General features: G+C 47.4%; 1 protein-coding gene across 1 annotated transcript in view; it reads right to left on the bottom strand.

Annotated features, from left to right (window-relative positions):
- Positions 1 to 13,267, bottom strand: part of LOC147672981 (tyrosine-protein phosphatase non-receptor type 11-like) — a 302,524-nt gene that overhangs the window by 18,654 nt on the left and 270,603 nt on the right. The window contains exon 14 of the mRNA XM_086947841.1: positions 7,241 to 7,359. Coding sequence (XP_086803967.1) covers positions 7,241 to 7,359 — 119 coding nt within the window. The remainder of the gene's footprint in view (positions 1 to 7,240; positions 7,360 to 13,267) is intronic.

Genomic DNA, 13,267 nt, shown 5'->3' with positions numbered 1-13,267 from the left:
TTGGTGAGTTGAAGCATCCCTCCAGTGAGGGTACCTTCATTGAAACTGAAAGTCGTCGGTACAAGTACTCTGGGGCCCCCACAGCCTGCCATCGAGGCAGGCAGTCTCGTTTCTTTGCATTATACAAACTTTTATTAGGATGGAGATGGGAGAGTTTGGCAATAAAAGTTATATTAAGCATCCTATTACAATTATAGAAAGGTGGATTAAGCAATGCCCCCAGCATGTATAGGTGGTGTTACCAGTTCTACAGCAAGGAGCAAAAATAACACCTTTCAGTTGTTGTACAAATTGCATTAAAGAATCGTTACATAAACATGGAAGTACCACACCCGCTTTCCATCAAAAATAAACTCTGCTAAATACTTTGAAACGGAACGTGTGGCCTGCTGTTAAGCGCTCTGGAACGCTGACAGAAAAGAGGAGCTGTTTAATGGGTGTGCCATCTTGGGAACAGGAGCCGGTGCCTGTGACTACAGCGTTCTGCTGCCCCCTAGTGGATAAAGTACTGGTATACTGTGGAGATTTAATGATGCCGCGCCTGTGTACGAGGGATAGCATCGATGGGTATAAATAACACTGGACACTAGGGCCACGGAAGTAGGGGTGTAGAATGATCTGTCTGCAGTGCACGCGGAGGCAGTATGCACGAGAGACCTCCATGCAGGGGCAACCGAGTTTGGGCAAACAATGGGCCGCTCCAGCTGCACTGAGTGGAATGTACTGGGCACCTAGCTACGGGGACCACAGAGGTGGCCTACAAAGTTATATATTGCAGGTATTAGATAGGTGGAAGTATTGTGGGGATACAGAAGTGGGGTGACTAGGTGAATGCATAAAGGGGGACCAAGCAGGCAAGAAGGGAAGTTTGCATACAGTAATCTGGGAGGCCTGTTGTGGGACCCGGCTAAGGCAATCAGTCCTCACTGAGGAACTTGTATACTGCCACAGTAACACACAACAGTATACTGCCACAGTAACACACAACTGTATACGGCCACAGTAACACACAAAGCGACTGTCCTGTTAGTCCTATATGTTCAAAGACGTGTAGGGTCGGACTTGCAGCTACCAAAATAAGGGTGGCCAAGCAAATACAAATGTGGCACTACATCACGGGGTCGTGACAGGACTCCAGTGCAGAGGTCTCCAAACTTTTCTATAATGAGAGCTATTTTTGATCAATGAAAATCTTTCTGAGCTAAGATCAGTCAGCTGGGCCAGACCATCTCCTGGCTAGACAGTATTGCTGCCTCTTTAATGATAAAAACCCTGTAAGGAATGTGTAAAATCCGTTCTAGATATGTGTGATTACTGCAGCTAACCACCAGATGGCTTGCTCTGGGTATGAACCCCTCCAACCCCCTGGTCAGAGCGTGCTTACAGCTTGCTCACGGCGGAGCGGATGGTATCACTATGAGCAACACGGTCTTCAAGGTAGGCCATCGAAGCGGGCAGCTGTGCATGGGCTTGAATGGAGTGCACATCAGGCATGTGGGAACCAGATCTAAGCCCCTACTGGGGCATCGCACATGGGTTGGGTGGAAACATATGGGCCAGCCCTTTCAGAAAACCGCGTCACAGCAGGTACTTGAACAGAGAAGGATAAAAAAAAAAGCTATTAAGGCCCAAACAATACATCAGTTGCCATGGCAAGGCCTTGCTGGGCTAAAGTTAAACAAAAAAGCAGCACATGTGACGACTTGGCTTGTAAAGGCTGGATGTGTTGGGAGGAATTCAAACAAGCTTCTCCCAGTGTCCTGCATAGATGGTTTTAGTAGAGGGGCGTCTGGGTGCCAAAATGACGACTGTCACCACTCACTCTCCAAGCATGGAGATGAACGTTGTGTAGACTGTTCTAGGACCCTGCCCAGCTGCTGCCAAAGGAGGTCCTCCCATGAGAGAGGAGCACCAAGAGAATCAAGACACCAGTTAGACAATCAGATAAAAGGGTCTGCCAAAAACAATCTCCGTCTTACAGTATGGAGACGGAGAGATCTGAAATTCATCCAGCTGGCCACGAAGCGAGGCACTCTAAACTGATTCTGGAGATGATCGAAATTCCCATAAAAATATAGAAAAACCCGGCTGTCGTCCACATATGTGTAGAACTCAAGGCCAGAAGATGTAATGAGCACAGCAAGATTGGTGGCATAGATATAAAAAACAGGGTTCAAAGAGCATTTTGAGACCCACAGTTGGTGCTTTTAGAGACTGCTTGGGAGCGACCATGCAGAAAAGAAGAAAACCAGCTGAAAATGGTTCCCGGTCAAAAAGGATGTTACAATATACTACTTGGAAAGCTGCGGAGAGGTCTAAAAGGATTAAGGGTGGTGGATCCACCAGCATCTACAGCATCCTGTCAGTGTTGGTTGCCTCAACTAATACAGTCTCAGTTCTAAGATTAGAGCGGAAACCAGACGGAAAAGCTTTCAGCCTCCTTCAATATCTTCAGACAGTTGTTGGTTTATGCAGCTTTCCGTGATCTTGGCAGTCAAAGGCAGCTTTTTTCCTGGTATCCAGCACTATGGCTCAGTTTAAAGAGGTATCAAAGAGCGAAGTCACGAAAGGTGCAATAGAAAGAGCAACTGCTTTGGCAGTCTTAGCAAGGCAAGAGTCAAAAGGGGGACCGAAAACAAAATAGAGCTAACTTAGGATCTAGGATTACAAGGGCAAAAGTTGACCAACTAGGAGCTGGAGCATTCAAAAGTGAAGTGGTGGAGATTTAGAATCCCAATGGAGTATACGTCCAACACACAGGAAAGCAAACAAAACTACGTAAAGCAGTCAAAAAATTCTGAACTCTTATTAGAACATTTTCTCCTTTATTCTGGATACGAGATGTTTGTAGTTGGCATACAAGTGGTCAAAATTACATTGAGGGATGACAATACCAATTCCAACTCAAGGGAAAGAAAACTTTCAGTCTAGGAAAGGCTAATCACAATGAAGGGAGGCAAACATGGAAACATATTCTCTGGTTCTTTACCAGCAGATAGAATCCAGACGGCATTTGGTGGCTTTACATGTTTGATAAGTTAAGATCGAATATAAGCTTCTACTTGGGGAAGTCATGTGATAGGAATTTGGTGGCTGAAGTGAAGGGTCAAGAATTTGCCACGGGTGAGTGTGATGATGAATTTGACTGGGGTAGTCAATATCCATTTGGTGGATTGTAGTTTTCTCAAACACCCAGCTTTCACATTCTAGCTCAGTGACCTCAAACCATTTCCATAATGAGAGCTACTGCTGATCAACGAAATCGTCCTGAGCTTTAATGGCTTTAATCATGGTTGCAATAGTGCCTGAATCAGATATGACCACCCAGATGTATGTCACGGTATCAAGTGACAAAATACCCTCAGCCAAAATTTCATATCCAGAATACGGATTGCATAATATCTTGAAGGTACTTAGAAAAGTAAATCAATACTTCTGTACAAGCTTCATTTCTACATACCCTGCAGAGATTTGCATTTCTACATACCCTGCAGAGATTTGCATTTCTACATACCCTGCAGAGATTTGCATTTCTACATACACTGCAGAGATTTGTGATGGAAGGATAAATCTTCAAGATAAATTGATGTGAGTTAACAATATAAATGTAACTATACTTTCCTACACATACTTAACTTCATGATGTTGTGTTTGTCAATATTCTGGATACAATGTACTGAACAAACGATAGTTGACAGCTAAATTTGGGATAGAACACTAACTCTCTCAATGCGTAAGGCTGCAATAATAATGTCGGCTAGAGCTTTATCAATATAAGAAGCCTTCACGTAACTATTGACCACAGCCACGATTCAGAAAAGGGGGTGGTGATGAACAGAGTGTCTGAATTAAGCAGACCACTCTTACCGAGTCCAAAGATCAGGGCTTGATCCATCACCGTTATTTATCTCACTGCACCAACCCAGCTCAGAACCTGGCTATATGCAAATCAGTCTGTCCCTGGCCCAGTGCATCATGGGAACAGTTACAAGAATGGGGTGACCCTTAAGGTATGGACCTGGGTAACTAGAGATATAAACAAACAATGGTCCTAGACCTATAGATTGAAGTACATTGATCAAATCAGAAATTGAATAAATATTCAAAAACAAAAGCACCTATGATTAGTCTGCTATCTGTAAATCAAAGACTAAATCTTTGAGAAGAACCTTACACCATGGTTTTTTAGAAAAATATATTCTTGTTTAATTTTTTATATTCATATTTTTGCATAATTTTGTCAATAAAAACATATAGGTTGCCCCAAGACAGGAAAGTGCAAAGGGAAAGTGTGATTCAAGGGGGTGAGCAGGTGAAGTGAAAAAGAGAAATTGCACAATAGTGAAAAAGAGATAAATTTATAATTTTAACAATCAATACTGAATATAAACATTCAAAATTAGCAGTATTGAACACCTAGCCAACAAACAAATTCATTTAAATTGCAATCAACAACATTGTAGTGTTCACGTATCAATGTCCACAGTCTTGCACTGTCTACAATGTTGGAGAGACACTGGTCTAAGGTGTATGTATTGAAAATGTCGACGTTTCGACTCGACTTATTCCCAACCGGTGATTTAGACCTGGGGATTGCGAGTCTTCATCAGGACAAAGAGCAAACAACGAGGCAACCAGGGAATATTGAATAACCCCTTTGTAGTAGAGAGAACGTTGGTTGGTTGATCCGAATTCACCACGTCTCAAACAGGAATCCTTGAAATCATATCTGGGTCCATGTAATGGAGACGTTATTTCTTATGTGGACATGGTGGGTAATACCTTGACTGTGTATGAACACAGCCTCCAAGTTGGAAAAATTACGAGCAGTCACTCCAGAAATGAACGCGCACTGATTCCGAATTATGTATTGTTTGGTAGCAGAGCTAATCCAAATCACTTCCGGAAGTAAGCCGCTGTATTCCCGATTCTAGCGTATACATCCGAGCCTCACGGTGCTTCCGGATGTCCAATTACTGTGGAGAATGCTCCCACTTGATTTGGAACGCCGTGTTTCCGTACATGAAATCATCTACATCCGAGCCTCACGGTGCAGCACCGTGAGGCTCGGATGTAGATGATTTCATGTACGGAAACACGGCGTTCCAAATCAAGTGGGAGCATTCTCCACAGTAATTGGACATCCGGAAGCACAGTGAGACTCGGATGTATACGCTAGAATCGGGAATACAGCGGCTTACTTCCGGAAGTGATTTGGATTAGCTCTGCTACCAAACAATACATAATTCGGAATCAGTGCGCGTTCATTTCTGGAGTGACTGCTCGTAATTTTTCCAACTTGGAGGCTGTGTTCATACACAGTCAAGGTATTACCCACCATGTCCACATAAGAAATAACGTCTCCATTACATGGACCCAGATATGATTTCAAGGATTCCTGTTTGAGACGTGGTGAATTCGGATCACCCAACCAACGTTCTCTCTACTACAAAGGGGTTATTCAATATTCCCTGGTTGCCTCGTTGTTTGCTCTTTGTCCTGATGAAGACTCGCAATCCCCAAGTCTAAATCACCGGTTGGGAATAAGTCGAGTCGAAACGTCGACATTTTCAATACATACACCTTAGACCAGTGTCTCTCCAACATTGTAGACAGTGCAAGACTGTGGACATTGATACGTGAACACTACAATGTTGTTGATTGCAATTCAAATGAATTTATGTTTGTTGGCTAGGTGTTCAATACTGCTAATTTTGAATGTTTATATTCAGTATTGATTGTTAAAATTATAAATTTATCTCTTTTTCACTATTGTGCAATTTCTCTTTTTCACTTCACCTGCTCACCCCCTTGAATCACACTTTCCCTTTGCACTTTCCTGTCTTGGGGCAACCTATATGTTTTTATTGACAAAAATATGAATATAAAAAATTAAACAAGAATATATTTTTCTAAAAAAACGTGGTGTAAGGTTCTTCTCAAAGATTTAGTCTTTGATTTACAGATAGCAGACTAATCATAGGTGCTTTTGTTTTTGAATATTTATTCAATTTCTGATTTGATCAATGCACTTCAATCTATAGGTTTAGGACCATTGTTTGTTTACATCTCATCATGAGAACAGGGCAGACTAAACTACCAAGCCAATTCTTCACCAGAAAGGAGACAAGCTACCAGGGACCGGTTTCTGGCATTTCAGCCTTCTTCGGCCCGGCTTGCTTGAATCCTGATGGTGCAGTGAGAAAGGGACTCATGTCTGAGTATACCCTGCTACACCTATAGTAGCCAAAAAATTGAACACAGCCACAGCAGCAGTTGGCCGCTGGCACGAAGAAAATAATAACCGCTATAAATCCAAAAACACAATGAATTATCATTCAAGGAGCTGCTTTAACCCCTTCCATGCTGGTGACGAACCCCAGCCGTCATGCACTACGGTGCTCGTGTGCTGATGACGGCTGGGGTTCGTCATGGACCGCCCGTGTTCGGCCGGCGGCCGCACACGGGAAAAAAAGCGGCCGCATCGAAGGGGTTAAAAATGTTTTGGATTTTCAATCCTTTTGTTTTCAAACATCAGCATATCATTTTCTCAAAACACACTTTTGTCTATCAAATATGGCCTCTTCGTTTTGGGTAAAAACACTTAAAGATCATCTCATCTTTTACACACAAGTTGTGTAAATGATAGAGTGGGCCTTGAAAAGTGAAGGACTTTCAGGTTACTTTGCATAATTGAGAGTGGAGAGGGGTAGTTATGTTACAGGTTCAGCCATTGGTTTGGATGACAACCACTCAACGGATCCGGAGATGTGTACTGCAGACTTCTTCAATGTGGGTAGACCCTCTGAATTGCATTCTGTGCTGCACTTCTGGGAGCTGCTTCCAGGGTACTGGTGAGCTACCAGAGGCTGCCAATCCACCCGTTGGAGACCCCTGTTCTCTAGTGCAATCCAGACCTGCATCTCCGACTACTATTAAAACACTTAAATAAAATAGCCTAAAGAATCACACACATCCTATCCCCAGAACCCAATATTTTTCAAGTATTCCGAGTCATACACAGCAATACAAAAGTTTCTCAGTCCTGGTTGGCATAACCCCTGCTATTCTAGTAAAGGGTCCCCACACACAGCTCTACCCGCGGATCACAATACGGTCACATTTTTGTCTTTGATAATCTTAGTACTGGGGTCAACAAAAAGCTGCTGTTATGGCAAAATATCTTGCAATGCTTCAGCCAAAGCAGGTGCTCAGTAGGGACCAGTACAAATGTGCTTACGTGGGCGGCGTCCGGGTGGCCGGCTGTGTCCTGACAGGTGGTGGTAGTGGTTTCGTCTTTCCTTTCTCTGATGGCGTGTACTGGATATTGGTGTACTCTCTTTCCTTCCTGGTATTCATCTATAAGCAAGAAAAAGATATATTAAACTCTTTGGTTGACAATAATTATGTGAGCAAAATGAGTGTTCTCTTATCAGCCTATATGATCCCTTATTACAAAATGCTCACTCTGTTCTGACACTAGCTCTCCCAGACCCATTTGGGTCTTCCAAGGCATAAGACAGTCCGATGACTGGCCCCCATGTCACTTCTAGGCAGATATAATGGGTGAGCTTGAGCCCTCCCTGACATAGATGGGGCTTGAAGTCTGGGTCCTCCCACAGCTGCGTGGGTAGCTAGGGGCTCCCAGACAGATGCTCTTGGCCCAGTATGGCCTGCCCAGGTAGAGATAATGGGTCAGCTTTGGCCCTCACGGGAAGCAATAATGGGCCCAATCGGTAGGCCTGAGACCTCCCAAGCAGAGATGATCGGTTAAGTCACAGCCTTTCCACAGACGCTGGGTTAGTTAGGGCCTCCCAGACAGATTCTCTGTTGACCTGTGTACTTCACAAGCAGACAATTAAACCAACTTTATAAAACCAACTCAGACTTACAGGGTTTGCCTGGATGGTCTGAGGCAAAGAAGATGAGTCAGCCTGTGTATCTCGGAGGTAGAGGTACTGGTTTTGCTGGAGGCCGTATTGGCGCCGGTCTAAGCTGGTGCGGCCTAAAGGCCCTCCTGCGGCTCATCGTTAACCCGTCTGGACAGAGGGTCTCAGTAGTACCGGCCCCCCAGTAGCACTGATGAAGTGTCAGTCTGAGCACACACAGGCTAAGGCTGACTCTGGGTCAGCCCAGGCGAACGATGGGCTTAGATTCAAAGTCAGCCTCAGAAATGTCCAGTTCATCAGATATGCACGATTGTTATATGAATAATGGACTGTTCATTACTGAAGAGGATAATTGCCAGTGCGACTAAACATTAGTATTAAACGTTACTTGAAGACCCACTCATACTAAACAAACATACACCAGACAAGAGTCAGAAACCCACTGCACTCGGAAATCAAGTGACTAAAAAGTAAGAGTCCTAACTGGGGGCTTCAAAGTTTGGCTTGCATTTAAATTGGGTTCTGGAGGGAGTCCAAGAAAAAAACCATTAAGTAAAGTAGTGTCTCTTCTATAGTCTTAATTTTAACCCATTCATCCCTACTTGAGCTTCAGCAGAACTTCGATCCACTCTACATTAGCATAACTTATTTAAGGCAATTCTTCCAAGAACAGACACTTTACAAGAGTCCTACATTTTTCTAAGTCTTTTCTGGGATCTTCTTGTGGTTCGAAAGAGAAGGGGAAATGCAAAACAGTTTAAGATTCATCAGTCAAAGATCTTCAGTCGAAAGTGATGCTTCCACTTACAGTGCGGAAAGCAGGACCTTCTGTAAGCGCAGGGGCAGGGAGTGAAACCAGTGCCTGCGAACATACAGACACAGCCAGCTCTGGGGTGGGACGAATAGTGTCGCGGGGGGGGGAGCAGGGGGTGGGGAGGGTAGCGGTCTTTAAAGCACCTGCTGCCTCATTCCTGGCCTCCAGCAATTTTCAGGCAACAATGAAAATGTCAAGAGAACACTGGTGATTATTGTTCTTCGTCGAGAAGGATCGGAGTTTTGTCTAGTGGATGTTTTGACTCATCGCAAGGAAGCGCAGAGGGTTAATATGCCTGCTGCAAAGAACGTGCACCAGCCACATCACAAAGTGCAGATCATGTAAATAGTCTGTGAGTTACTTCTTTTGTCAGAGAGATCCCTTTGTTACTTGCAGTTTATAAATTAAAATCCTGATATAGAACAGTGAGCTGTTAACTGTCATTAAAGATCTCCATGTAAACTGCAAGGTATAGATTGGCTCATGATTGTCTCCCCGGTCTTTCATTATCATAATGTTGCAAAAAGGGTTCATTTGGGTAGAAGTCAATGTTCTTGTTAAAGTGAAACATCAACCATGGTATTACATTTTAAATTCTGAGTTTGCTCTTTACCAGACAAAGCACTCTTAAACTATACTGCCCATGCAGTATGGATGACATGCGACTCCTACACACTGTAGTCCTCGGTTTTATGTAACATTTCCTATACACCGATTTACACACGTATGATTAATTGTCTCGGTGTATTGACTGTGTAATGTTAAGTGCTCTGACGAACAAGTTACTTACCTTCGGTAACGATATATCTGTAAGAAACAGTAGTTAGTATTAGATTCCTTACCTTAGAATATCCCCAGGCGTCAGACTTGATCCGGAAACCTTTGCGTAGCAATACTCCTGCGCGTCATTATGCGTCGTCTCTGGTTCCGCGTCAGTCGTAGTCTGCGCCGGAGTGACGTCGTCTGAGTACTTAGAAGCAGCCCAAGCGCGCTGACGTCAGTTCTTAGACACAGCTTTTCTGCGCCAGATACGCAGAGCCATGCTAGAACCAACACTGGTGCCAAGAAACTAGGGCCCTGAAAGGGGGTGACCTTAACCCTAGGTATCGGTTCGCAGAACGGGGAGGATGGGTGGGGCGGTAAGGAATCTAATACCAACTACTGTTTCTTACAGATATATCGTTACCGAAGGTAAGTAACTTGTTCATCTGAAAGAAACAGCTTAGTATTAGATTCCTTACCTTAGAATAAATACCCCAGCAATACATACCCCGGTGGTGGGTCTGCGAACCAATACTTACACCAGAAAGTCCTGGAGGACGGAATGGCCAAAGAAGCCATCCCTCCGGACTTGACTGTCCAGGCAGTAGTGCCTCGCAAAGGTGTGCAGCGAGGCCCACGTAGCCGCTTGGCAAATGTCCTGCAGGGGGACTCCCCGACCCAGGGCAGTAGTAGCCGCCGTGGCCCGAGTGGAATGGGCCCTCAGCCCAACTGGAGGCTGCTTTCTAGCTAAGGAGTAGCACGCCTTGATGCATAAGACGACCCACCAAGAGATGGTCCGCTTATGCACCGCCGGTCCCTTCTTCGCACCCACGTAACCAACAAAGAGTTGGTCATCCACCCGGAACTGGCGTGTGCGATCCATATAGAATGAAAGCGCACATTTTGGGTCCAGACGATGGAGCCGCTCTTCATCCTTTGAGGGATGCGGAGGCGGGAAGAAGGAGGGCAAGGTGATGGACTGCCCGATGTGGAAAGCAGAGACTATCCTGGGCAGGAAAGAGTGTCTTGTACGCAACACCACCTTGTCCGGGTGTACAGATAGGAAAGGAGGTTTGCAAGATAGAGCCTGAAGCTCACTCACTCTCCTGGCAGAGGTGATGGCAACCAGGAAAGCTGTCTTCAAAGTGAGAAGATGGAGAGGACAAGAATGAAGTGGCTCAAAGGGAGCGCACATCAAGAAAGTAAGAACCAGGTTCAAGTCCCACTGAGGCATCACAAAGGGGACAGGTGGAAACATGTGTGATGCCTTTCAGAAAACGAGTGACAATAGGGGACTTGAACCAAGAAGGCTGATCAGGTAGCCTTAGGAAGGCGGAAAGGGCAGAAAGGTAGCCCTTGATGGTGCCCAGAGCAGAGCCCTGCTGGGCAAGAGAAAGAAGGAAAAGAAGAAACTCAGAAAGAGGATCCACAGCCTTTGCTGTGCACCATGCCACAAATCTGTTCCACCGGCAGGCGTATACCGACTTTGTGGAGGGACGCCTGGCTGCCAGAATAACATTACAGACTTCAGGAGGCAAGTCAAATGGCCTCAACTGTCACCGCTCAATCTCCAAGCATGGAGGTGGAGACTGGACAGGTTCGGGTGGAGGACCGTCCCCTGCTGCTGCGACAGAAGGTCCTCCTGAAGGGGCAGAAGTATCGGGGGACCGACTGACATATTGAGTAGCTCGGGATACCAGTACCTTCGAGCCCAGTCCGGAGCCATAAGGATGACTTGGGCCCGGTCGTGCTTGATCTTCTTCAGCACTCTGGGCAGAAGTGGTATAGGCGGAAAGGCGTATAACAGACCGCAACTCCACTCGCGACGAAATGCGTCGCCGAGCGAGTGCCGCCTTGGAAATTCCAACGCGCCGAACTGATGACATTGCGCGTTCTCTTCGGTGGCAAATAGATCTAACCAATGCTCTCCCCATTGAAGAAAGATGCCATGCGCCACGTCCGAGTTCAGATGCCATTCGTGATCCATCGATCACCTTCGGCTGAGTTCGTCCGCCCTGGCGTTCAGAGAACCTGCCAGGTGTTGAACCACCAGAGTCACGCCCTGATGTTCCAGCCACTGCCAGAGGCGCAGAGCCTCCTGACAGAGGGTCCAGGAACCCACACCGCCCTGTTTGTTGCAGTACAACATGGCGGTGGTGTTGTCAGTGAACACCTGCACTGCACTCCCTCGGACAGAGGGGAGGAATGCCTTCAGTGCCAGACGAATCGCCCGCAGCTCCAGAAGATTGATATGGAGCCGGGACTCTGCCGGGGACCAGAGGCCTCTGATCTCCGCCTCTCGCAAGTGGCCTCCCCAGCCCTGGAGGGACGCGTCCGTCACAACCACGTGCTCCGGTTGGGGAAGGGAGAGGGATCTGCCGTTGACCAAATCGCGGTCCGTGAGCCACCACTGCAGCTGTCTCGCAGTGCCCTCCAAGATCAGGACATGGTCGGACAGGTTGCCCTGATGCTGGGCCCACTGAAACTTCAGGTTCCACTGCAGAGCCCGCATCCGCCAACGGGCGTGATGCACCAGAAGGATGCAGGAAGCCATCAGCCCCAGAAGCCGCAGCGTCAACCTGACCGAGACTCGGGATAAAGGCTGGAAGATTGGGATGAGAGCCTGTATATCCCGAACCCGCTGTTCGGGCGGGTAAACCCGAAACTGCGCCGAGTCGAGAACCGCTCCGATAAAAAGGAGCTTCTGAGAGGGGCACAGGTGTGACTTCGGCACATTGATGGAGAACCCCAGCTGGTGCAAGAGGTCTGCCGTCGTCTGGAGGTGGCAGACGACTGACTGGGGCGAGCCCGCCTTCAACAACCAGTCGTCGAGGTAGGGGAAGACTGAAACCCCTAACCTGCGCAGATGAGCTGCGACCACCGCCATCACTTTCGTGAGCACCAGTGGGGCGCTGGTAAGGCCAAAGGGGAGCACGGTGAACTGAAAGTGCTCGCGGCCTACCGTGAACCGCAGGTAACGCCGGTGGGCCGGCAGGACGGGGATGTGAAAGTAAGCGTCCTGCAAGTCCAACGCAACCATCCAGTCTTGCGGGTCTAGGGCAGCCAAGACCTGAGCCAAAGTCAACATCTTGAACTTCTCCTTCCGGAGGAAGCCGTTGAAGTTCCGTAGGTCCAAGATAGGGCGTAGGCCCCCTTTGCCCTTCTTGGGTACCGGAAAGTAGTGGGAGTAACAACCACACCCTACTTCTGGCCCAGGAACACGCTCGATGGCCCCCTTGGCCAAGAGGGCTGTAACTTCCTCCTGCAGAAGTCGCAAGTGGTCCCCCGACATGCGGTGGTACTGCGGTGGCATGGCATCTGGGGTCGTCTCGAAGGGGAGGGAGTAGCCCCTCCGGACGATTTGCAGCACCCACCTGTCCAATGTGACGGTGCACCAGTGGGAGAGGTGATGGCGAACCCTGCCCCCCACGGGCGTCACATGGGCCTGAAAACTCGGACTAGGAAGGTTTTGAGGCAGATGCTGCGGGTGGGGTGCAGACTGGCCTCGCCGTTGTCCGCGACCTCCTCCCCGGCGGTTTCCATGGACGCCACCGCGCTGAAAGTGCTGTTGAGGCGGCGTGTGGCTGGCGGCACGTGTGGGGGCGCCCCATCCTTGGCCTCGAAAGGAGCGAAAGGCACCCGTTTGCTGGCGCGGGGCCGAGAGGCCCAAGGACTTTGTAGCCCTGGAGTCCTTAAAGCGCTCAAGCTCGTGGTCTGCCTGCTCGCCAAACAGGCGACGGCCATCGAACGGCATGTCCAGAAGAGTAGCCTGGACATCTGCCGAAAAATTGGCGCACCTCAA

This window comes from Lissotriton vulgaris (assembly GCF_964263255.1).
Source record: "Lissotriton vulgaris chromosome 5 unlocalized genomic scaffold, aLisVul1.2 SUPER_5_unloc_1, whole genome shotgun sequence".
Classification (NCBI taxonomy): Eukaryota; Metazoa; Chordata; class Amphibia; order Caudata; family Salamandridae; genus Lissotriton; species Lissotriton vulgaris.
This window is presented reverse-complemented; position numbering and strand designations above follow the sequence as displayed.